At 34.5% G+C, this 27,620-nt stretch overlaps 2 protein-coding genes across 2 annotated transcripts; one reads left to right on the forward strand and one right to left on the reverse strand.

Annotated features, from left to right (window-relative positions):
- Positions 1-1,569: 1,569 nt before the first annotated feature.
- LOC127166260 (cytochrome b-c1 complex subunit 6, mitochondrial) lies at positions 1,570-4,089 on the reverse strand. Its single transcript, XM_051111378.1, has 4 exons — positions 3,924-4,089; positions 3,590-3,622; positions 2,022-2,183; positions 1,570-1,881 (listed from the first exon to the last, which is right to left on the reverse strand). The coding sequence occupies exons 1-4, from the start codon at positions 3,966-3,968 to the stop codon at positions 1,849-1,851; spliced, it is 273 nt and encodes a 90-aa protein (XP_050967335.1). The 5' UTR covers positions 3,969-4,089; the 3' UTR covers positions 1,570-1,848.
- An 85-nt stretch (positions 4,090-4,174) lies between these two features.
- On the forward strand, positions 4,175-25,764 carry LOC127166254 (fatty-acid amide hydrolase 1). Its single transcript, XM_051111369.1, has 15 exons — positions 4,175-4,835; positions 6,504-6,617; positions 6,848-6,988; positions 7,067-7,200; positions 7,408-7,614; positions 13,458-13,498; positions 13,596-13,720; positions 13,809-13,934; positions 17,086-17,183; positions 17,294-17,393; positions 19,751-19,794; positions 20,585-20,624; positions 21,101-21,209; positions 22,465-22,610; positions 25,085-25,764. The coding sequence occupies exons 1-15, from the start codon at positions 4,623-4,625 to the stop codon at positions 25,217-25,219; spliced, it is 1,773 nt and encodes a 590-aa protein (XP_050967326.1). The 5' UTR covers positions 4,175-4,622; the 3' UTR covers positions 25,220-25,764.
- The last annotated feature ends 1,856 nt before the right edge of the window (positions 25,765-27,620 follow it).

Consider the following 27,620-nt stretch of genomic DNA (forward strand, 5'->3'; position numbering starts at 1 on the left):
AACAAAATAAAGCATCAAAATATACAAAACTAAACCAAAAGAAAAAGGATAACTAAAAAGTAAAATACAACAATAGTAAAATGCAACAAAAAGTGCTTTTACAATAAATTGTACAGATCCAGGAGAGAAATCAATTTAAGGGCTTTCTTATTCTTAACAAATTTTAAAAATTTGTATAAGAGTTTTACCTCATTCCGCCACTGAATAAAGTTAGGTATAGATTTAAACCATCTGCACTTGTGAATAAAAAACTTTCCAAAACATAACAGGACATTAATAACAAACTCAAAGTCTTTGATTTCAAGAAAAATACCAAACCTGACTACCTTCACATCGAGTGGTGGAAATTCAACATCCCTAGTACATAAGCAGTTTTGCAATTCTCTCCAAAAAGGTTGTACCATATCACACAAAAAGAAAACATGATCTAAAGTTTCAATACTGGTTTCACAAAAAACACAATTATTTACATCAAAATTAAATTTCAATCTTAAAAATTCGTTAGTAGGGTAAATCTCATTTAGAATCTTGAAGCTCACCTCTTTAGCTTTTGGAGGAAGGGGGAAAGACAGATACATTTTTCTAATTTTTTTTTATTTCAAGCGTGTCAAAATCTTTAAGCACGTATTCCCTTTTAATTGGGTTTGGATAATAAGCCTGTAAGATACAATTTCTAATAATCTTATTGGTGCATTTTTTCTCACAAAAATCAAAACCTTCTAAGGAAAGCTGCCTCAATTCTTGGGGAACTTGTGAGTGAACAATATCTTCTTTAACCATTAATCTCAACGCAACTGGAATGGCTCTAATCATTCTATTATAAATATTAACAGTACACTGTAGTTGGAATTTCTCGCAAAACTCACTATGCACTAACAAATTTACATTATCATCCAAAAAATGGGCAATAGCCCAAATCCCTTTGGATTTCCATTCCTCAAAATAAACAGACTTTCTGCCGAGCTTAATGTATCTATTATTCCAAACTGGAGTGTTATGAGGTGTAAAGTTATGCTTAAACAATAATTTCCAATAAAGCATCACCTGCTGATGGAAGTTAGAAAGCTTCACTGGTACACTCAAAATCACAATGTAAAAAGAAATGTATTCCCCCCAGCTTCTTAAAAATTGCACTGGGGATAATAAACCAAAAAGAGTGGTCATTACCGATGAATGATTTTAACGATTTTAATTTCAGTACACCATTCATAATATCAAAATCAATCGCATTTACCCATTTATTATTTATGTCGAATGCTTGATTACGTGAAACAAACAAATTGAAAAAAACAAATAAAACTTTTTTTTATTGAAAACTAACCTTTCTAATATTTTTAATTATTTGTGTACGAAGAGCATCTTTCGTATCTTGTTTTGTATTCACATTTTTCCTTAATGCTTTACCACATAGCTTTTATTTGTAGTGTACACTTATTTGTCTTATAGACAAGTCATTATTTTAACTTAGTCATGTTTATGTCATATCTATTCTGTTCTTTGTATACTGTTGATGCTTATTTGCTCTTTAATTTCCCAACAGCCATGGCAATAAAGTACTGAAACCAGCAGTTGTCTTTTCTTCTTTATTGTTTATCTGTTATTTGACATTAGCAATAAACCCAAATTCTGTATCAACATCACCTCTTTACTGAACTCAACAACAGAGGACACATGAGAGATGAAAACAGAGCACAGTTATTAACACTTTAGTCACAATTCAGCAAAATTGACAATCTGAAGAACCTATGGGTTATGGAGAATAGTTGAATCTGGGACAGAAATCACACCTTATAAATAACCGAGCACTGTATTTCTATAAGCAGACATCTGAGAGCTGAGATGCTCTGTTTATTTGATTGACTGGAAAACCTTGTGGGCCACCTGTAGAAAACAAATAGAGAAGTTATTACAAATAATGTTCACAAAACTACTTTTTGAAGTTAGGTGTGTGACTTCCTAAAGTGCAAAATGCATTATCTAAAGCTCTCTAGCAATCTAACATCCACAGCATGAGCACTCACACAGTGGTCACGAGCGTGCAGGAAGTCAAAGAGCTCCTCCGTACAGTCCTCTGTTGTCTCTGAGCGAGAGCCGACCCGTGTCTCGCACGCCTCGAGCCGCTCACGAGTGTGAACGCAATGCTCCGTCTGCTCACACTTCTCACGCACTGTCTCTAATGGGTCCTGAGGAGCAAATTTTCAAATAAGCAAATATTCCTCATTAAAGTTTGCATGCATAGACATCACTATCACATGACAAAAAGTTCTGTATCTTGGGACTAAAATATCCATTGTAACACAAGGACACTAGGGGGCACCAAAACCTCAGACTTTTTCCATATACAAAGATTTTGGCCATTTTCTCCACACATATTATGGACTCTCATTACTGCTGTGTGCAGATATATATATGTGACCCTGGACCACAAAACCAGTCTTAAGTAGCACAGGCATATTTGTAGCAGTAGCCAACTATATATTGCATGGGTCAAAATTATGGATTTTTTTTAATGCCAAAAATCACTGCCTACTGTAAATATATCAAAAGGTCATTTTTTTTTGATTAGTAATATGCATTGCTGAAAACTTCATTTGGACAACTTTAAAGATGATTTTCTCAGTATTTAAATTTTTTTAACCTTTAGATGCCAGATTTTCAAATAGTTGTATCTCGGCCAAATACTGTCATATCCTAACAAACCATACATCAATGGAAAGCTTATTCACCCTTATGACTGGTTTTGTGGTCTAGGGTCTCTCTCTCTCTCTCTGAGACACACACACACATGTTGTGTTTACATGTTTTATGGGGACATTCCATAGGCATAATGGTTTTTATACTGTACAAACCCTATATTCTATCGCCCTACACCTACCCTACACCTAAACCTAGCCCTCACAGGAGACTGTGCACACTTTTACTTTCTCAAAAAAACTCATTCTGCATGATTTATAAACCTGTTTCCTCATGGGAACCTCACAAATGTCATTATGGTCCCCATAATGTGATAAATACCAGGTGCGCACACACACACGTCTGGTTTATTATCCTTGTGGGGACTCTCCATAGGTGCAATGGTTTGTATACTGTCCACACTGTATTTTCTATCCCCTTACCGTAACCCTACCCCTAAACCTAACCCTTACAGAAAACTTTCTGCATTTTTACTTTCTCAAAAAAAAACCTCATTCTGTATGATTTATAAGCTTTTGTACCCATGGGGACCTCAAGCCAGTCCCCACAATGTCAAAAATTTCAGGTTTTAATATCCTTGTGGGGACATTTGGTCCCCATAATGTAGCAAAAACAAGTACACACACACACACACACACACACACACACACACACACACACACACACACACACACACACATATAAATAGATAGATAGATTATATCCAAAGTAGCTTGCAAAACACTTATTACTGAGATAACCTGAGGTCTTGATCAAGGGCATGATAGTGAAAGTTTATGGGTCTTTATCAATTAACCACTTTTGAACAACTGTTAAGTGTAGTTTTCATTCATTTTATTTAAATGAATTATTTCAATATATTATTGGTTTATAATACAATACAAAAGAGACATACCACCAAATCCTGCTCCTCTTCTTCTTCCTCCTCCTGAAAACAACACAGTATATTATTTGGCTACAAATACAAGCACATATACATAAATAGTATGAAAATAACAACAACAACATATATGATACCTAGGATGCGTGTGTTTACATATACAAGTCAAAATCAAAATCTCACGCAACAGTTTAGACAGCAAAAACATAAAATAACAGTATATATGTACATTGGATTCAACGTATAGTTCAGGCTCGGCCCATTAACCAGCCGGTTTGACATAAAGCGGCTTTTTTACTACACTAAATGACATTTAAAGCGCTCTGTAAAACATTACATGCTACCACACCTCTTCTGGCTCTCCATTCGTGATCATTTTATCTTCGAACACCATGATTTCGTGTAAGTTTTCCCGATTTGACCCTCTGTGGACGGTGATATGCGCCGATGGAGGACAGCGTGACACTTTCCGGAAGTTGTAAGCGCTTAAAGACTTTCATGCGAAGAGAGACGGTCCACCTCTGTCAACTTCCGGTTCGCAGTGTGCATCCGCCTCAGCTCTAAATAAACATATTAAGAGTCCCGCCATTATCAGTCCGTGCGTATCATTGTGTATTCGACAGTAATACTTCAAACAGTGACATATGACATGTTTTCATTATATTAAATCCGGCCAGCGTTAAGCTGCGTTACATTGTAAATGTTGTGCTGCCATCTGTTGACCTGGAGTGTGAACGTCAGTAATAATAACAAGAAATGAAAACAGATGAAATGTTTAAATGCGTGTTACCTATACTATCCTCCGCACATAAGGATACCACAGATTTTCTCCCTGTCAGGATCTTTTAGGCTATTTTGAGCGCAACTCCTCTTATGAAGGGCTCTGATTTCCATCCGCACAGGAAATGGAATCAAAGTCGGAGCTCTATTGCACACAGTTTCTTATGATGTCTTTAACTGCGCCAAAGTTCTTAAAGACCCAGTGACAGCTGATGCGAGTACATTACTCTCTGGACTTCGTACGATCACAACACACTGAGCAGCAGTTATGGGCCGCTTTCATTTGCAGCAGCTTACAGTAGACATGAATATTAACTGGACGCCAGTGATTGCAGCCACAGTTTGCGGTACAGGTGCATTATATCTCTTCTCTAAATGGAGAAATAACCAGAAGATTCAGAAGAAAATACTAAACGCACGGAAAAGACGAGATAATTCACTTCAACAGGCTGAACTAGCGGTGCAACAATTTAAAATACAGGTATAAAAACGTAACATGCATGTATTGTTAATACAGTATGCATGGAGTATGCATTGTGTATACAGTAAGTTTATGAATGTGCATGTCATGTATGAAAATTATATTGTTGTCACATTATATGGGGTAAGTTGTCACAATGAAATCTGCTACTACTGTCTACCTTTAAGCAAAATGTAAACAATAAAGTAATTACGAAACAAACCAGTTTTTAATGTAAAAATGGAAGTAACAAAAATCCACTATTTTTTTTATTCTTGTGCCCAGCAAATGGAATAATTAATACACATAAAACGTTAAAAATAAATAAAATAAAATGCATTTAAATAATGTGTTAAATATATTAACTTATTTATCAAATGTAAATAAACTGAATATATCTAAAACAATAAAAATGTGTGGAGGAAATTTCTGAGGAAATAATAATAATAATAATAGTAGTAAAAATAAAATATTTAATTTTTCAACACAGATTTTTAGAGTAAATTTAAATATGAAATTAAATAACATCTACTTAACTTACAGAGAATAAGTAAATTTAACTTTAAACTTAACTCAGACAATGCAGCAATGAAAAAAAACATGCTATTAAAGCATAAGTTTTATTTACAAACAGTAAACAAGGCAGTAGATCGCTTGCTATACTTTCTAAGAAAATGTGACCCTGGACCACAAAACTTAAGTCTTAAGTAGCACGGGTATATTTGTAGCAATAGTCAATAATGCATTGTATGGGTCAAAATGATTGATTTCTTTTATGCCATAGATATTATTAAAGATCATGTTCTATGATGATATTTTGGAAATTTCCTACCGTAAATATATCAAAACTTAATTTTTGATTAGTAATATGCATTGCTAAGCACTTCATTTGGACAGCTTTAATAGCAATATGGAGAAATATTGTCCTATCCTAACAAACCATACATCAATAAAAAGGCTTATTTAATTAGTATAAATCTCAATTTCAGGTTGACCTTTATGACTGGTTTTGTTGTCCAGGGTCACAAATATGTCTTTATATAATATAGTTAATATAATATAGTTAATAGCCAACTGAACACAGAGACCTTAATGTGTGATAGGTAACAATCAATGGATGGTGATTGAGTATAAATGGGTCATTTGGAGTAAAAAATCAACTCCGGATGTCACAAAACAGCAAGTAACTAACCCTTATAACAAAACCAACCAGAACACAGTGTAAGTGCAACTAGAAAATTTTAAACTTTATTTATTTATTATTTATTATTCATGTCCCAGTGCATGATGGGAACACCAGTATCACAAGTTTGATATTTACTCAAAGAATCCTTGTAAACATAACAAACAGTTCAAAGTAAAACATACTTATAAGTTTAAACTCTATTTCATACAAGCTTGAATTGAAAACTAATATAGAATTTTTATTATTCTTGCCTGAACAAAATTGTTTAATGTAAAAATGACGTGTGTTTCCTTTTCTTTTTACCTAACTGATATCAAAAGAATTTTATTTTACTGTAAACTAGAATTTAACTAAATATTTGGAAACCAACTAATAAAACCATTTCTACAGAAAGATATGTACTTGTATGTACTGGACCTTTCACCTGTGACAACTAGCCCCGGTCTTCTCTATTATAGATTGATTGTATAAATATCTGATGTTTGTGTCTCTCATTTTTTCAGAACCCAGACTTTAAGAGCAGCTCCATAGTGTCTCTGTCTTTGCCTGAGCTCACCGGAAAACTCAAGGATGGCTCCCTGCAGCCCGACGCTGTGCTTTATGCCTTTATGGAAAAGGTTATGACTGCTGTCATACATGTGCATACATGAGTTTATGGCCAGCTTCAGAGGTTTACAATTAACATTTTAAGTGCAAAACTTTGAGACACTGAGCTATGTTGTGCAGTCTTTTCTACATAACATTTACTAATGGTTATGAACATCAGCTGTAGCATTATTAAGTATTTTTATAGTATAGTATGGTAAAGTGCACTTACTGTTGAATTCTGTAACGTCATACTTCAAAGGCTCTGGAGGTGAACAAGACTCTGAACTGCAGCACTGAGATTATAATGGAGTCTGTGGCGCAGCTGAAAGACATCAGCACTCAAAAGAAAGGTCTTCTGTATGGAGTGCCCATCAGCATCAAGGACAATGTCGCATATGAGGTGAATATGATGGTTAGACTGGTTCAGAGAAGTGTCTTTCTGCTTGCAGTGTATGTAACATCCTGTTTGTGTGAGCAGAGTCATGACACTTCCTGTGGTGTGGTGAGCAAGCTGGACCAGCCTGCGCTCATGGACAGTGTGATGGTTACAGTGCTGAAGAAGCAAGGCGCCATCCCGTTCATCAGGACCAACATACCACAAGGTCTTCTCAAGTTAGTAAACACTATATCATTTCTGGGGGCGAATGAAAATGGCAAAAGCTGGTAATGGCCTGAGTCATGAGAATCTTTAGCCAACAAGAGTGTGTGAAGGGACCATTTGGGTTTTTTTGAGAGAGTGAACATTCTGGAAAGAGACTTTGTATGTTTGTATCCACTATTGTTACCAACTCAAACTGTTTGTATTTGTATCTACTGCAGTTATGACTGCGGTAACCCCATTTTTGGGCAAACCTTGAATCCTTACAACCTTCAGAAGACCCCTGGCGGTTCATCCGGAGGGGAGGGAGCTCTGATCGGAGGAGGCGGCTCCATCCTGGGCATAGGCACTGACATTGGTGGGAGCGTGCGTATCCCAGCATCCTTCTGTGGGATTTGTGCATTTAAGCCCACATCAAAGAGGCTAAGGTTCGTATGCATCTATGGATATGGTATATATGGTGAAGAAGAGTTTCATATTCCAAAGTGTCTACATTAGGTTTTAGAAGTGTAGTGTTTGTTACAGTAATTGACAAGAAAAGTTTTTATAGAGAACCTTGAAGTGCTCTGTGAATTTTATAAAATTAATACACAGTGCACAGCATAAATGATTACACCCTCTCTGAGTAAATATAAAAGATGTGTTTTCTTAATGATCACTAATATGATTTGTGGAAAGCTGGCAAAATTGAAATGTATTAAACATATACTTAAAAAAAAACAAAAACAAAATATATTCCAATATTTTCTGTAAAATAAGTAAATTACACAGTTTTGTTTAAATTAAGGATTGCAGAAATGAGTACACCCTAGATTTAATTCAGCAAATGTATAATATTCTTCTTGACACTGAGTGTATACGTTCATAACAAATTTTCACATCTGTCCTGTTTGCTTCCTGGAGGACAACCTCCTTAAAGGCCTTGGTCTTTAATGGGGAGTTTTGCAAAACTCGTCTCTACAGAATCCCCCACAACCGCTCGAGTGTTAAGATTGAGTGAAATACATGTCGACTGAAGGATTTTCACCTTGACAGAATGAATATCTTCATTGTCATGTTGAAAAAAATCCAAACAATGCAGGGAATGAGTGGAGGATAACATCTTCTGCTTCAAGTTTTTGTATTACATCACACAGTGGTGTGGGAATTCATGACAGCACTGATAAAGTACAACTCCCTCACACCTTTAATCATGGTTGCTGCAGGATTTTTTAAGACTGTTTTTAAGACCTGCATAAATAAAATTAATACCATATGCGCAGGGCAGGGCAATGTCTGTGGTTAAATATTAAACTGTAAAATGACTGTAAACTACTGTAAAAACCGATTTACAGTTCAGATTTTTCACAAAAACAAAAAGTTGTATAAAATGATACACACTCTTTTTTTACCAATTAGTACCAATTTTTAAGAAAATAGATGAGTCAAAAATATAACTTATGTTAATTTAAATAATTATTATCAGTAAATTATTATATTAATTTAAAAAAACATACAAATGCAGATCTAGGACCACATTTCTAGGACCCTATTTTTTGGGTAAGTGCCATCTAGCAATTCCATTCCAGCAAAGAAACATCAAACAGACTCAAAGACTAGATCTATGGAAACTATTCATTTTTTTTAATCTTTCCATCTTATTTTTACTGTAAAAGCTGGCATAAACTTGAGCGTTCGAGGGGGTGTCAGCAATCTCCATTTAGCCTATTTAGCTGTCCAAAACAGTTCATTGTGCTGCTGGATGTTGTAAATTAGTATTTGTATTCAAATTATGTAAAATTTATTAAAGTATTAATAAACACACTAATTTGTACGGCAGTTGTTTTACTATTTACTGCACTTTGTTAAGTGGGTCACACACCAGACATGAAGCGCTGCGGCTAATGAACTGAAGTCTAGAATATATTGAAATAAATTAGGTTAAATATTTCAAGAGGGTTACCCAGGGGTAAGTTTAGGGTTAGGAGTTGGTTAGGACAATAGTTAAGTGTACGCATTTAAACAACTACATACAGTGTTTCCTTAAAAATAATAATATACAGAATTGAATAGCAACTGCTATAAATAGTATGAGCTGTTAATGCATACATATGACAAATAAATGAATAAAATAAAAAAAAAAAGAATAAAAAAACTACAGGGTCCTAGAAATGCAACAGGCTTAATGAAAATGCACATTCAATCTCTGCCAGCAGATGGCGCATTCGGAACTGCAGACATGTGTTTTCCCGGTAACGGCAGTACACAAAGCAGCTCAGCACCGGACTTTGAACATGCAGCGCTCCTGTTTATTTAATAAAAAAAAATAGCCTTTTGAAGTTTAATCATCACACTAAGCTGTATCACAATGGTGGTCTTCCCGTGCCTAAAATTTAAGACCTCTTAATCTTTTTAAGACCTTAAATTAGATACAACTAAATGTAAGACTTTTTAAGGACCCACAGGAACCCTGTAGTACTCATAAATCTCTATATAAGAGCTTTACTACCACTGAACGTCACTGTGGGTACCAGGCACTGCTCACTGTACTCCTCCTCTAGCAACACCAGGACACTTTGGCTTCTTTTGGATCCATAATGATTGACTTGGTCTCTTGAGACCAGAGTATGGATTACACTTATTTTGTAAATATGAGCTTTGGAAAAGAGGTTAAATTAGTTTATTGTGCTTTGGCTACAGTAGGTAATTCTAGTGGTGACAACAGCCATGCATGTCACTTCTGCAGGCTGTGTCATACTCTGTGAGATAAAGTGTGACTCTTTTCAAAGCTTTTGCTAGCTCTAAGACACTTGCATGGTATTTCTCCTGCTCTTTTTCTAGCAAAAATCACTCATCACTAAATGAAAACTTAAAGTGAAGACCTGATTCTTTCAGGAGCCTTGTCACATGTCCATTGTTTTTGAATGTCGGTGCTACTTCTGCCATATTTTTACACTTAAAACAGTAATTTGGTATTTCTCTTGTACCGTTGTCCTCTTTTATGCTAAGAAATAAATCTCCTGACAGTTCTCTTTCAAGTGGTTCCTTTGTTGCCAGCATTAAGTCTGAGTATGATTTAGTATGTTATATAACACTTTTAATTGTCAGGAAATTACTTGTCTTTAAAAGTTTTGGTTTATTATACTTACCTGTTGATCACAAAATTAGCTTAAACCTACATTTTTTTTTTTTTTTTTTTCAGTATTAACTTTCAGGAGGGTGTACTCATTTTTGCAACACAACATTTTATCACTTTGATAAGAAAATCTTATTTTCCTAAATAATTTTGATATTCTTCTTTGGTAATTGTTCAAGCGGGCTTGTTAGTACATTATATCTCCAAAGAACCCTCACATGTCTTCTAAGTAAAGAGTAATTGCTGAATTTGTTAAGTTTTAGAGGGGGTGTACTCATTTATGCTGCACACTATATGTTGAGATAGTAATTAAAAGACATTAATTTGGATCTGGAATAATTAAAAAAACAACTATCATAATAAGCTTAGCTGAATATCGATCAAAGTCAGACAAGTATCCACAACAGGTTGAAAATATTTTGGCAAGTGTATGCCTGTACAAAGTTCAGTCTTCACAGCTGAAGCTTGTGAATGTATTTTAACTGTAGAGCAAATAGAAAAGTAACAGTGTCATTGTGTAATTTGCACAGACTCTAAATCGTGTCTGCCAGCACTTGAGTCTAAACACTGAACACCCTTTAATTATCAGCGTAATAGGAAAAGTGGATTCTTTAAAGAAACAAGATTGTAATATTGTTTTTTTTTTTTGGATACCGGGCCATATGTGATTGGCTGGAAATGAATAGGTGGATAAAGTGGCTAAGGAAACACTTAACAGAATGCAAAATACCTATACAGATCTGATGTTTTGAATGTGTGGGTGTTTCTGCAAATATGAGCACTTTTGACTCTCCAAACATGAAAAAAATCAACCCCTGTGAATTTAAATTTTAACTATAAGAGTTTGTAATACATATATAAAAAGGTCATGGAGTCATTAAGATTTAATCTGGAACATGTTTATTTTTTATGTTTTTCAACTCTTCTTACAAAATGCGCTTACTAACAAAATGCCCATTAAAATCTTTACTGATTACAATACAGTAACGTTCATTATATACATTTTCTTTTTTAATTTCTGTAAAAATGTAATATATTGCAGTAGCTTTTTCAAATTTTGTACAGATTTGTAATACTGATATGAAAATATAATATACAAAATAGGGCATTTCTCTATGCCATGTAAAATTTAGACCGTAACCTTAGATGTCAATTGTTTCCATACACACTTAAGATAACATATTTAGCTTTTTATGACAGATGTTGTGATTTCAATGTGTAATCATCTCAGCTTAAGTGTTAAAATATTTTTTTGCAAATACAAACATGAAAAAAAAACAGAGCTGTGGTAAAGACACAATCAGTGTTGCCAAGTCTGTGGTTTTCCCGTGGAATTGGGCTACGTTCATACTGTTGCTGCGGGTTGTTTTTCATGACCATGGGTTGAACCGACCCCAATAACATAATATTGAGCCCACCAGAGGAACCCTACCACAAAACGTGTATTTTACCCCCGGAGCATGATTTGTACCGGGGACCCCCCCTTGAAATGTAATAGGGCTAGTTTTCGGTAGCAATTGGGTGGGTTTTGTTGTGAAAACCTGGCAACCCTGGGCACAATGTTAAAGTGCCAAGAAATCAAAAACGGGCTACTGTAGAGGACAACAGTGAAAGAAATAGAAAACATATAGACTGAATATTTGTCATTTAATAAAACCTTGAACTTGTCTCTTCCACAACACAAGGTCTTTATCACATCACCTAAATTTGCTGTGGCAAAGATGTTGCGGAAATGAATTTTTTCCTAATATTGCAGCTAACTGGCAGCTAGCAAGGTCTACTACATTAGTTTTGACTCTTAGCATCTTAATATACATGAGTTAAACAGTAATTTATTTTTAAAATGTAGGTCAAAGGACAGAATTGCTAAGTTGTATAGTAATGACAATAAATACTGACACAGAAAAGATATTTACCTTATATTTTTGGGATCTTGTGAGTGAGGTAGTAAGGTGGCTCAATCTGTCAGCAATGTGCTCACATGCTAATTTCTGTTTCCACAGAAACTAGACTTATTTGTCTTTGATAAAATGTCATAATAAAAGTCATTCTGTCGCAGTCGCAACTCAAAAGTGTGGGACAGGCACATTCAGTTAAAAAAAAAATCATAAAAATACAGTAAATAATACAAAAAATTTTTAAGATGCTGTAAATTAACATGTATATTAAACAATTCCATTTGAAATAATGTCAAATTGTAATTCAGTTATCTTATTTTATGCATCTCAGTTATGGGACATGAACAAAAATGGTGTTTGGACCTATAAATGCTTCATAATTTTATCACATTAATCATTAACTATAATGACACTGTGAATATATTTATAATGGATCATATGACAGATTTTAACATAGATCTAAAATTTCACCGCTGGGTCTTAAAAGTGCCCATAGTGGCAGAAACACCCATGTACATTTATAAATAATGCCGAATGGAATGATTGCATATATAACAAATTATTTGAAGTGAACCCAGTACTAAATCAAGGAGTTAACTGTAGTTATACTAAAAAGAGATGTGACCAGGTTAAAAATGGTTTCTCCTGAAATAATTGTAGTTTTTGTCATATAGTAAGTTGAAAGACTCTATATAAACTCTATATAAAGTACTCTTTATCATTGCTATTATTGTTGTTATTGATATAGTTATTTATTGATATAGTTATCAAAGTTGTTAAATTAAGTGATGCAGTTGTTTTTGCCATGAATATAGTCATTGCTGCTGAACAATATTTCTACAGCATTTGATAATCTTAGTTAATGTTAATTTCAGCATTTACTAATTCATTATTAAAATCACAAGTTGTGTTTGTTAACATGAGTTAATGCACTGTGAACTAACATGAACAAACAACGAACAACTGTATTTTTATTAGCATTAACAAAGAATAATAAATAGTGTAATAAATGTATTGTTCATTATTCGTTCATGTTAGTTAATATATTCACTAATGTTAACAAATGACACTTTATTGTAAAGTGTTACTATAATTTCTTATTACCTGTTTTTGATTTTAGGGTAAAAAAAAATGTCCTGTTCTTGATATGATCTTGACAGGGTTTGTTGAAAACTTTAAACGTAATCGACCAGTTTTTCTTGTTCCCTGTTTTGCTTTTTTAATCTTCTATGTTTGTCAAGTAATTATCTATGTTTAGTCTTCAAGGGATCAGTTCATGTGTCAGAGGCCAGAAATCAGGTGAGATCACATCCATCATCTAGCAGTTTTGATCTGTAGACAAAAAGAACATCATATACAGTATGTTGTCTCATTGTTGTGTTGTGCTGGTTTTCAGTGTTGTCCTCCGCTGGCCCTTTGGGAAGGGACGTCGAGAGCGTGGCACTGTGTATGCAAGCGCTGCTCTGCCAGGACATGTTCTCCTTGGACCCCACCGTCCCTCCCATACCATTCAACCAAGAGGTTCTGAATTAGATATCACAAACCAGATGCCTGTTTTAATGATGTGTTGCAAATGTAGGATCTCTGATACTTTGCTGTTGTTAAACAGGTGTATGAGAGCTCAGAGCCCCTGAGGATTGGTTATTATGAGAACGACGGGTACCTGCAGTCGTCTCCAAGCATGGCCAGGGCCGTAAGGGAGACTAAGGACCTGCTGGAGAAAGCGGGGCATACGGTACACAGACACACTCCATTAACAGTTGTTATGTAATTTAGTGGAACAGAAAACAAAAAAAAGTCCACTTCCAAAACAAAGATTCACATATATTGTACTCACCCCCTTGTCAGCCAAGATGTTCATGTCTTTCTTTCTTCAGTCGTAAAGAAATTATGTTTTTTGAGGAAAACATTTCTGCATTCTTCTCCATATAATGGACTGATATGGTGCGCCGATTTTGAACTTCCAAAATGCAGTTTAAATGCAGATTGAAACGATACCAAATCGTTTGTAAACGATCCGAGCCGAGGAAGAAGGGTCTTATCTGGCGAAACGTCATCCTACATCGCTGCAGAAGTACCAATCCAGTCTTTGTAACGTGAACATGTAACGAAGATCAAACACTCTTAACAAAAAAGGTAAAACAGCAATATAGGATGATTTTAAAGTTAAGGGAAAACATGAGATGGGAGTTTTTCGACATACACTAACTGTCATGAAACAGAACAAAAACGGTCCAAGCAGAGTAAGACAAGACGAGCATTTGACATTTAAAAAGTATATAAATTGTATTATTTTTATGAAAATCATTTACAACTGCATTTGGGATCGTTTGAAACCACATTTAAACTGCATTTTGGACGATCGGGGCACCATGGCAGTCGATTATATGGAGAAAAATTCCTCAAAAAACATTTCTTTACAACTTAACAAAGAAAGACATGAACATCTTGGATGACAAGGGGGTGAGTACATTATATGTGAATCTTTGTCTTGGAAGTAGACTTCTTCTTTAAGTAGCACGGGTGTATTTGTAGCAATGTATGGGTCAAATTTATAGTTTTTTCTTTTATGCCAAAATCATTAGGATATTAAGTAAAGATCATGTTCCAGGAAGATATTTTGTAAATTTCCCACTGTAAATATATCAACACTTAATTTTTTGATACGTAATGTGCATTGCTAAGAACTTAATCTGGACAACTTTAAAGTTGATTTTCTTTTTAAAAAAAAAAAAATAAATAAATTGTTTTTTTGCACCCTCAGGTTCCAGATTTTCAAAAAGTAGTATCTCCGCCAAATACTGTGCAATCTCCTAACAAACCATACGTCAATAAAAATCTTTCAGATGATGTATAAATCTCAACTGAAAAAAAAAGAGAATTGTTTTAAAGTATAACAGTGTTACAAATGAAATAAGGGTCGACAGAAGTATTCAGTTACAGAAATGTAATAATTATGTGTAAAATAACAAATTAGAAATTAAATATAGATGAATCTCTATTAAAGCTATGTTTTGTTTGATTAGTATTGATTACACAGACATCAGCAGATATTTATAGACTACTGTCTCTTTAAGACCTGGGCCCAGTTGCATACACATAGCCACTACGTTAAGACTGTCTTAAGAACTAGTCTGACCAACTAGCACTTAAAGACAATAAACTGAGCTGAGCAATAAACAGTAGTGTCATCTGCATAGAAATGGAACTCTGCATAACTGACTGCATTTATGAGAATGATTGCTGAGATGGGTATTTCGACATAATTTTTTGTGTTCAAACGCAAGGACATGCCAAAGTGGAACCAAAATTAAAGGAGAAGTACACATCCAGAACAACAATTCACAAATAATTTACTCACCCCCTTGTCATCCGAGATGTTCAATTATGGTTTTTGAGGAAAGCATTTCAGGATTTTTCTCCATATAATGGACTTCATTGGTGACCCAATTTTGAACTTCCAAAATGTATCTTAAATCCAGCTTCAAATGGCTGGCTCTAAACAATCCCAGCCGAGGAAGAAGGGTCTTATCTAGCGAAATGATCTGTCTTTTTTTTTCTGAAAATATTTTTTTTATACTTTTTAAGCACAAAAGCTTGTGTAGCACAGGCTCTGGGATGCGCGTTCACGATGCTACGTACTACTGAATCACATGACGTGATTCGTAGTAGTGATGAGAAGTTTGGATCATTTTACCAACTCTTGACCTTTGAGTCTCGTTCAGCAAAATGAACAAATCTTTTTTTGAGTCATTTCGGTCATTTTAGCAAAAAATAATTAAAATGTTACGTGTTACTTCCCTAACACATCTACTGCTTACACAAACATTGATCACACTACAAACAAGACAAAACTATAATGCCATAAGAAACAGAAAAGATTAATTCATTGTTTACCTGGGTCTTTAGTCTATGATTAGCTCACCTCACCTCTTATCTGACAAGTTTTCAGGTTCGAGTTGTTCGTTCATCACGTGACAGCCCCATAAGATGAACGAACGACTCGAAAAACCTGAAGACTCGAAACAGGTGAACTAATTCCAGTACAGAAGCTACTAGGATGTTGCGCATGTGCGACCGAATGAATCACCCCCCGAGACGACATTGAAGATTTGTTCAAAATGAAAGAATCATTCAGGAACGACCCATTTCTAATTCGTAGCATCGTGGACGTGCATCCCAGAGCCTGTGCTACACGAGCTTTTGTGCTTAAAAAGTATACAAATTTTTATTTTTCAAAAAAATGACCGATCGTTTTGCTAGATAAGACCCTTCTTCCTCGGCTGGGATCATGTAGAGCCCTTTGAAACTGCATTTAAACTACATTTTGGAAGTTCAAAATCGGGGCACCAATGAAGTCCATTATATGGAGAAAAATCCTGAAATGCTTTCTTCAAAAACCATCATTTCTTTACGACTGAAGACAGAAAGACATGAACATCTTGGATGACAAGGGGGTGAGTACATTATTGGTAAATTGTTGTTCTCTTTCACCTCTTCTTGCCTAGAATGGTTTAAAATCACTTGAGTTTGAAACTTGGCAAGACATAACGTGTACAAATGATCAACTTTCACTCTATGATGCTTAAATTATGCAGTTTATCCCCAAATCACTTGCACGCCAAACTGTGGGACCTGATCTGTCCGGATCACAAATTAGCTACAATCTGTTGAACTCCCAGTGTAAACCAATGTCAGCTTGTTGGTGCAGTAAGAAAGAAAATGCTCTTTCTAAAGCGTTAACACACAATAATGGTTAATAATTGGTTATGAAAGTCTGAATGGCTTTATAGACCATGCATTTGATGGTTAAAAGCTGTGTCAACACATACATGTGTAATAAAGACCTTAAAAGCTGATATTCTGGTGTGTCGTTCTCATTTTAGCTGGTTCCATTCCAACCCCTGCAGCTCTACCATAGCTTCCACGAGTTAGCTATAAAAGGGATCTACAGTGATGGAGGCCGTACCCTTTTTTGTCATCTGTACGTCTGTTATCAGCACATTCAGATTTCCATTAAAGGCACTGTAGTCACCTCTAATTCATAGTACCCACTTGTTTGTTGTATATTGTGTGCATTTTGTGTGGTTTCAGGAAGGAAGGCCCCATTGACCCGTGTCTCTGCGGTCAGGACACTGTGATTGGCACTCCAGGTTTCATAAAGAAGTTGATTTCTGTGGTTCTCAAGCCTTTTGTGAGTGCTTCTCATTTCTAACTAAGCAATGAATAGAGGATATTAAACCTAATCCAAAGTTCTGGCATGAAACTCTAGATGGCACAGTCCGATAGGTCTAACTCAGTCTGACATAATGACATAATTATCACATGGCACAGCTGATTGGTTCTCTTCCGTATCAGCAGCCAATAAGCTTGATGCTCAACATTCAGATACTTGACTAGTGTTTGCCGTAGCAGTGCAGCGTGCTGCAGAAAGTCTTCACCTATGGAGTAAATTTTACTAATCCAGCGTTTTGCAAATAAACACAATCTGCTTTGCAAAGAAAAAACATGACTTTCAAACAAACACAAAGTTTGCAAATACAAAACTCTATTGGAGAGAAAATGCAGTGGTATGGCCAATATATATGTATTGTGTCCTACAGCTGTGAGACTCAGTTGCGGTTTTATGAGGAAACTTGGCTTGATTTTCTCACAAATGCAACTGAGCAACTTCCGTTCCCAAAAACAGCAGATGGCTTTGTCTGTCAATTTTTGCTAGTCTCCTGAGACCCGAAACACCTGTTTACCTTTTCAGGGAATACAGCAGGCCGACATGAGTGGGGAACAGGTGAGTTTCTGTCTTACTATATCTAAATTTAATCATTTAAATGTTTTCACAAAGCGACCCTATACTACAGTGTCAGTGAAATTCACAATAAGTGCTGTAACGTTGTTAACATGATTGATTATTTTAGAAATCAGTAGAGACTAATGGCTAAACATGTAACTAGGATGTCTTTCCCTATAAAAACAGATCCATTCTCCATATCCTCTGTTGGATTGTGGGATATAGAATATATACATATGTTGATACAATTGTTCAACATTCAAAACAACGCAGGGGTATTATAACAATATATCATGTCACAATATATTGTAATACTAAAATGGCTACATGGGTGAAGACACACTCTGGACAGCAAGGACTCTTCTCAGAGTGACTCAGATGACGAATGTTTTCATTTAGAAGAGCCACTAATATAATTCCTGACAGTAGCCTTTGATTCTTAACTTCATGAGGTAAAATGTTGCTCGGATATGTATAAAAAGCTACATATTTTTAGATGGATTTTTCCAAACAGGCTATTGTCAGACTAAAATCTGTATTCAGAGGAAAATATTGGTTGAAATATGAGCTCTCCTTACAGGCCACTTCAGTTTTAAATGTTGTACAAGGCGTGTATATAAACTATGCTTTATGTAAACATAAACATAATTATATTTTGGTACATTTATATAGCTGAATCACTAATTTGATTATAGTAGCCTATTTGCATGATTAAATTAGCCTACTAGGTTGTCTATGTGTAGTTTTATACTTGTACTTTATAGTATATTTCTCTCCACTGTAGGCTTTGTCTCAACATATATAGCAGAACGACAATAAATCTTACTTGACAATGTAAAAATAAAATTCAAAACGTTTTAATTGTTGGTACGCAGTTGTCGCTATTCACAATACATTTGCATTTTAGTACAATATAGTGTGACATGATATATTGTTATTATACTCCTGCATTGTTTTGAATGTTGAACAATTGTATCAACATATGTATATATCCTGCAGAGTTGAATGTTTGGCCATGTCACTACTGATTTTTGAAATAATCAATCATATTAACAACTTTCCAGCACTTATTGCAAATTTCACTGACATCGTAGTATAGGGTCGCTTGGTGAAAACATCTCAGTGGTTCATTTTAGATATAGTAAAACAGAAACTCACCTGTTTCCCATTCATGTTGGTCTGCTGTATTCCCTGAAAAGTTAAAGGGGTGTTTCGGGTCTCAGGAGACTAGCGTAAATTGACCAACAGCGCCGTCCGCTGTTTTTGGGAAAGGAAGTTGCTCAATTGCATTTGTGAGAAAATCAAGTCAAGTTTCCTCATAAAACGGCAAATGAGTCTCACAGTTGTAGCACACAATACATATATTTGTCCATACCACTGCATTTTCTCTCAAATAGAGTTTTTTATTTGCAAATCACTTTGCGTTTGTTTGAAAGTTAAATTTTTCTTTGCAAAGCAGATTGTGTTTATTTGCAAAACGCTGGATTAGTTTGATGAATATTGGCACAAAATTAACTCCATATTCACCTTCCCCAGCTCCACCTATATAGATCTGCTACGTAGCGATTCATGTATGCTATATGCGGGTTATTCACATGTGTTATATGTGGTTCATGTATCAAGTCTCGGTACTTGCTTTGCCGCAACAGCAGTGTAGCAGATCTATTCTGCAAATACCAAACACATTAACATTGTCATGTGCATTATGATTATGTTATGACAGAAATATGTTTATTAACGGTCTTAATGTTTGTATTCTTCAGTATCCACGGATTTCTGCAACCATAGATGCAAGTCTTGGAGTTGGGTCAGTCAAAAAGATGCATGATTTATTCATTTACATAATGAACATAATTATGCTGATAAATATTGTATTTACATAATAGTTTGGGATCAGTAAGATTTTTTTAAAAAGAAATTAGTACTTTTATTCAGCAAGAATGCATTAAATTGATAAAGCAACAATAAAAACTTTTACATTGTTAAAAAAAATTGAAATTGGTGTTTTTTGAACTTTGCACTTATCAGAGAATCCCAAAATACATTTTAGCACGTTTTCCACAAAAATATGAAGCAACACAACTTTTTTCAACATTGATCATAATCAAAAATGTTTCTTGAGCTGCAAATCAGCATATTAGAATGATTTCTGAACAATCATGTGACAAACAAGACTGGAGTAATGATGCTAAAAAAATTCAGCTTTGAATCACTGGAATAAATTATAAAGAGTATATTCAGATAAAAAAAAACAGTTATTTTAAATTGTAATACAATAAATGTTTTTTATTAAATAAATGCAGCATTGGTGAGCAGAATAGCTGCATTTCAAAACATGAAAAAAAAACCTTACCAATCCCAAACTTTTGAATAAAATAATTATTTACAGTACTTTTAGAATTAATTATTTACCCTTCAAAATGTTTCTTCTGTTAAACATCTTTTCCATACAACAAACAAAAAACACCACACTATATATTCACAGTCTTCAGACGTCTTCTGATGGCTTTGTGGTGCAGAATTGCAGTTAAATTTTGGGTAAACCGTTTCTTTAATAGCATAAATTATTTAACTTTTTTATTTTTTTACTTTTTAAGGTCTGTGGAAGAATTATGGAGACTACATGAAAATATTGAGGTAGTCTTTTATTATGTTCATTTTATTTTTATTATGTGTTTTTTTAGCAACTTTCATCAACACCACTGAAACTGTAAAAGTGATTATCAATTTTATCAAGTGAATGAAAGCTAGAGGCGCATAATGCAAAACGTTTACAGGCCTGGTTGTGTGTTGATGTTTTGGAGATGAGGAGGCTGTGAGAGACTTAACGGTCATTGTTGTAGTACATTAAATCAGTTTAATCATTGCTAGAAAAAATTTCAAAAATTCACACTGGCACCTCACACCTTCCTCAACTTTTAAATGTAATATTTTTCAGCCAGATTAACCAGATTCTTCACCTCCTGTGTCTGTTTAATGATTATGATGTTGTGTGTCCACGTTCCAGTGTATTGTCCTGGCAGTTGAACAAATTCCTGTTTGAGGCACATACTAAATATAAAAGATTCTTATTCTGATGTGATTGAAAAGGTTTTCTGTTTTCTTACCTGCAGCTATACATTCAGGAAGTGATAGCAGAGTGGAGGAGACTGAATGTCGACGTTTTGTTGTGTCCCATACTTGGACCAGCCTACAATTTCCGTTACTGCGGGAAACTCGGCAGTACTGTCTTACCTCACATTTGCAATTACGTTCACATTATCCTTGTGCCTGCACTGCAAAAACTATTTTTTCAATCAACTTAAAATAATTTGTAACCTGGCTGCCTTAAAATTTTAAGTTCAGTTAACTCAAAAAAAAGTTTATTCAACTTGAAATGTTAAATTATACTAAGTGACAACTTAGATATGTGAGTTGAATCAACTTAAAATTTTAAGGCAGCTGGGTTACTTACCCATCTGTTAAGTTTAGCAAACACAAATATCTAAGTTGTTACTTAGTACAACTTAACATTTCAAGTTGACTAAACTTATTTGAGTTGACAGAACTTAAAATTTTAAGGCAGCAGGGTAACTAATTATTTTAAGCTGACTCAACAAATTGTGTTTTTTATTTTTTACAGTGTGTAAACACACATTACATCTGACACCTCATTTTTTTGGCTTTTAATTTCCTCAGCATTATTAGTTACAATTAAGCAATTAAAAAATCAGTTTTGACATGTTGTATTTCTCCTTTCAATTACATCTCCTTGATATTTTTACAGGAATAGTTTACACAAAAATGTTTTTGCTTCTTTGTGGGAACAGATTTGGAGAAATGTAGCATTACATCACTTGTTCAGCAATGGATCCATTGCAGTGAATGGGTGCCATCAGAATGTCATACCGAACAGCTGATGTAAACATCATAAATAATCCACAAGTAATTCACACCACTCCAGTCCATTAATTAACGTCTTGTGAAATGAAAAGCTGCATGCAAAAAAAAAAAAAAAGTAATTCTTTATTAAGACGTTTTAACATAAAAGCATTGATTCCAGTTCAAATACGAGGCCATAATCCTGTTAAAACTGAATCAGGAGAGAAATATGCACAGATCAAGCAAACTCATCTATATCTGGATGCCCTGTGGTTGGGTAAATCTTTAGCAAATTTTAATTTTTGGGTGAACTATTCTTTTAATTTTTAATGCATGTTTTTACATTTTTACTCTAAAGTTAAATTTAACTAGTAAAGCTGAGGCATTAAAAGCTTATTTACTTTACCTGTTTGCCAATTTTATACATCCTGTCAGTGATTTACTTAAAGTGGGTCAAAAACTGCGCTGATGCGGATTGAGATTCTGTATCAGTTTGAAATTGTGCTGCAGGTTTCTGCAGTTTATTGTTAATTATTAACACAACCATAATGATTTCAGAATTACATAAGAGCAGTAACAGTTACCTAGATACAGTAAATTTTCTCTACTCCTTAAGGTGTTCTCAGTAACACCGGCCTGTACAACCTGCTGAACTTTCCTGCCGGGGTCGTGCCTGTGTCTACAGTGACGGAGGAGGACGAGGCTCAGCTTAGTCACTACAAGGGTGTCCATGGGGACGTGTGGGACAAACTCTTCGTTAAGGTACGTTTTCACAATGCAAGACCACTGAATTGAGTTGCATTAAAAGCATATGCTGTTGTCGTCTTGAAGTAATATACTTGAATAAACTTTGTGGGGGTTGAATGCCTGACTACCACAAGGAGGCAGCATTGTCACGATTAGAAAGAAGCAACCACGCAGCAAGTGGAAGGCTGATCTATGTTTTATTAAACTACAAACTTTATTATTTTATTAAATGTAATGCTCTTATAACATGAGAAGAAGGTTAAGGAGACTGCACTATTTGCAATTACTATTTAATTTATATTTTAATTAAAACCCACAAAACTAGTAATAAGGGTACATTTTTTAAAAAGACATCATCTAAAAGCTGAATAAATAAGCTTTCCATTGATAGGAGCAGGTTAATATTTGGCTGACATGCAACTATTTGAAAATCTGAAACCTGAGGGTGCAAAAAAATCAAAACATTGAGAAAATCGCCTTTAAAGTTGTCCAGATGAAGTTCTTAGCAATGCATATTACTAATCAAAAATTAAGTTTTGATATATTTAGGGGTAGCTAATTACCCCTAAATTACAAAATATCTTCATGGAACATTTTACTTAATATCCTACTGATTTCTGGCATAAAACAAAAATTTATCATTTTGACCCATACATTGTATTGTTGGCTATTACTAAAAAATATACCTGTGCGACTTAAGACTGGTTTTGTGTTCCAAGGTCACGAATCTTGTTACACATTGTAACATGGACAAAATTTTCGAAAGCATGTTTTGTGTCATCTCCATAACATTTAAAATTTTTGAAGGTTTAATTTAGTCAGAAATGTTTTATTTTGTGCATTGAAAAGGCTTTTCTATAAAAATGTATCACTATAGTTTTTTTTTTTTTTTTTGCATGGCGAGGCCAAATACTGATAAAGACTATATGATAAACTTTCTCTTTGAACTTGATCAAACATAAAATGATCAAAACGTTATCACTCCTTTAAAAACGATCAGTTCAAACCATTATTTTTAAGGTGGAATGGTAAATGCAATGCATAAAAAAACTGGAATGTTTTGAAACTTTCAAAAGCAACATTGTGGTAATTATGTTATTTTTATTTTAGTTTTATGTTATGTTATTTTATATATACAAATTGGTTGATATTCTGATAATAAACAAAACTAAAAATAAAATTTGTTTTAAAATGATTTGCATTACAAAGGAAACACAAGTTAATTATATCGGTAATATGGGATGCAGATGGTGCACAAAAAACAGTTTCTGTGTGTGTGTACTTTTACATGTGAGGGTCAAATGTCCTCACTAATATAGTGAACAGTGTTAGGGAAAGTTATTTTTAAAAGTAATACATTACAATTTTGCGTTACTCCCTGAAAAAGTAACTAATTACGTTACTTAGTTACTTTTTATGGAAAGTAATGTGTTTCGTTACTTTTGCGTTACTCTTTTTATTACTTTTTAAATCTGGGCAGGGCTTGCTTCTTTGTTTTTATTATAAAACAATTCTAATGTAGAAGCCCTTTGACACTAAAAGTGAAATGAATTCACATCAGGCTGAAAGAAAAGTACATTTATGCAGGAGATCACTCTTCAGCTATAAAAAAAAATGAAGCACATATGTTAGTTTATCTAAAGTAATTTTAGCTTATTAGTATGGTTGAATTGCATCATCGAAGGTCGGCAGCAAAGACGCTGGTTAATAAAATGGGATTAAATACATAAAGCAAAACATTTGTTTTATTTAACATATTTAATTATTTGCAGGGTTGCATCATATTCTGAGTTTGCATTTCTGTTTTTATTCATTTTGAGGAATACTGAATCTGTTTTTTGTGCGTGAGATGAATTAATGCATGTTCACATTTATTCTAGAATACAGTAACATCATGTTTACTCCCAATTTCCAGACAGGAGACTTGTCAATCAATAAAGGGGGAAAAAGTAACTGGCGTTACTTATTTGAAAAAGTAACTCAAATATTTTCTTAGAAATTCAAAAGTAATGCGTTACTTTACTAGTTACTTGAAAAAAGTAATATTATTATGTAACTTGCGTTACTTGTAATGCGTTACCCCCAACACTGATAGCGAAATATAATGACAGCCATTTAGTGAGGATATTTTGTGTGTCATCACTATTCTAAAAAAATCTAATAAATCAGGCAGATCATGTTTCTGTATAAGTATGTATAAGTGTTTTGCACAGGTTTTTGTGATAGTTATATTTAGGGGTAGGCAGTGCCTGGTGTTCCGGTACGCAGTGTTTTGCATACTGGCACTTTTTTGTGCGTAACGGCACTTCTGACATGTTGCCAGTACACGGAGTACGCAAAGTGTCAGCTTGTTAATTGGGGCGTGGAGTACCGGCACTTCTTTTTTTTCCACTTCAAGCACTGGGGGTAGGCCATAGAAAATATCATTAACCTGATCTAAAAACAACTGAAGTCCTCTAATATAGTGAAGTGTGTGTGTGTGTTTTCAGGCAGTGAAGGGTGGCGTTGGTCTCCCTGTGGCAGTGCAGTGTGTGTCTCTGCCGTGGCAGGATGAAATGTGTCTGCGCTTTATGAGAGAGGTGGAACAGCTCACAGCCAAGAACAAACTCGCCAGGAAACATTAATGAATGAAATTCTGCTGCGTATATCTGTGGGCTTCTAACGGTCCAGTCCCAGACCTACACTAAATCTGTGAACCGCAGAAACATCTAAATAACTCACAAATCCAATGTTGTTCATCAAACGTTTTAGTTCATATGCTGATTGATATGAACAAGACTGGTACTCTAAACTCTGTATGATGCGTGCATTTTATTAACGATTGTCCCTGTGATTGTGTTAAAGTTTAATGTAATGTTCATTTGCTGTATTTTGATGTCAAAATACTTCTTAAGCCATTCATTGCAGTTTGTTAGCGAGTGGCAGACGGGAAGAATCTATGCGAAATCAGGCTTTATTTTTTGAAACGAGGTTTGGTGAAGATGGTGCCGCTGAAATTGCACACCTTTAATAAGTAACTATTACCTTTTGATCATTCTTTATAATGTGAAACATGAATGTTTGCACTCACTATTGAAGCAATGCAGCTTCATCAAGTCTGAATGAAGATTCTGTATCGTTTTGTATAATTTAATGCCACACAAACTCATTAAACTAAAAATGAATCAGAGCTGTTCATCACAGGTTCACTGGAAAGCCATCGTCCTTGCTCGGCTGTCGTTATGAGATGAGCGGCACTCGTTTCTGTGCCCTGAATGATGACTTCGGTTGGAAAGGCTTTAACTGGACTTAATGACACGTGACGCCATCAGCTCCGATGTAATGTAAATATTTGTCTGTTCTGGGTTTTGCGCACATTTTACATTCTTCATTTACATAAGTCATCAAGGATGGAAAGTCATTAGGGATGTTTTGATTTCCTCTCATTTTATTGTTCTCTTTCACTGTTGAAATGGATCCTAACACTAATTCTGGCCTGCAAAGTAATGTGTTTGGGGTCAGTAAGACTTTTTTTTTCTTTTTTAGAAATTAATATTTGTGCATTAAATTGGTCAAAAGTGACTGTAAAGACATTTAAATCTTACAAACTGCTTTTATTACAAATAAATTCTCTTCTTTGAAACTTTCGATTATTCAAGGAATCTCACCAAATCAGCGTACAAAAATTGATTTCTAAAGGATCATGTGACACTGAAGACTGGAGTCATGATGCTGAAAATTCAGCTTTGATCACAGGAATAAATTACATTTTAAAATGTATTACAATAGAATACTCTTATTTTAAATTTTGAAATCTAAAACAATATTACAGGTTTTTCTGTATTTTATGTAAATTTGTCCTTGATGTCTGGTTTTCTGTTTTCCACAGGTAGAAAATTACCCAGCATTCCTAAGTCTGACAAAATCAGCTTTTTAAAACTAAAGATCAGGGCCCGTATGTATAAAACCTCTCAGAAATGCTCTTAAGAATAGTCTTAAAGGAGAACTCCACTTCCAGAACAACGATTTACAAATAATTTACTCACCCCCTTGTCATCCAAGATGTTCATGTCTTTCTGTCTTCAGTCGTAAAGATTTTTTTTTTTTTTTTTAAATTAAAATTTGTATACTTTTTAAGCACAAAGGCTCGTGTACCACAGGCTCTGGGATGCGCGCCCATGATGCTACGAATTAGTAATGGGTCGTTCTTGAACGATTCTTTAATTTTCAAAGGAGAGCAACATCCTATTAGGTTCTGTGCTGGAATTAGTTCACCTGTTTCGAGTCTTCGGGTTTTTCGAGTCGTTCGTTCATCTTATGGGGCTGTCACGTGATGAACGAACGACTCAAACCCGAAAACTTGTCAGATAAGAGGTGAGGTGAGCTAATCATAGACTAAAGACCCAGGTAAACAATTAATTAATTAAATTTCTGTTTCTTATAGCATTATAGTTTTATCTTGTTTGTAGTGTGATCAACGTTTGTGTAAGCAGTAGATGTGTTAGGGAAGTAACACGTAACATTTTAATTATATTTTGCTAAAATGAACGAAATGACTCGAAAAAAGATTCATTCATTTTGCCGAACGAGACTCAAAGGTCCGAGTCAGTAATAATATTACTTTTTTCAAGTAACTAGTAAAGTATCGCATTACTTTTGAATTTCTAATAAAATATCTGAGTTACTTTTTTCCCCCATTTATTGACTGACAAGTCTCCTGTTGGGAAATTAGGAGTAAACATAATGTTACTTTATTCTAGACTAAATGTAAACATGCATTAATTCATCTCGCGCACAAAAAACAGATTCAGTATTCCTCAAAATGAATAAAAACAGTGAAATGCAAACTCAGAATATGACGCAACACTGCAATAATTAAATAAAACAAATATCCTTTATGTATTTAATCCCATTTTATTAAACAATGTCTTTGCTGCTGACCTTTGATGATACAATTCAACCATACTAATAAGCAAAAATTACTATAGATAAACTGATATTTGTGGTTGATTTTTTTTTTTTGCTGAAGAGTGATCTCCTGCATAA

Source organism: Labeo rohita, chromosome 6, assembly GCF_022985175.1.
Source record: "Labeo rohita strain BAU-BD-2019 chromosome 6, IGBB_LRoh.1.0, whole genome shotgun sequence".
NCBI lineage: Eukaryota > Metazoa > Chordata > Actinopteri > Cypriniformes > Cyprinidae > Labeo > Labeo rohita.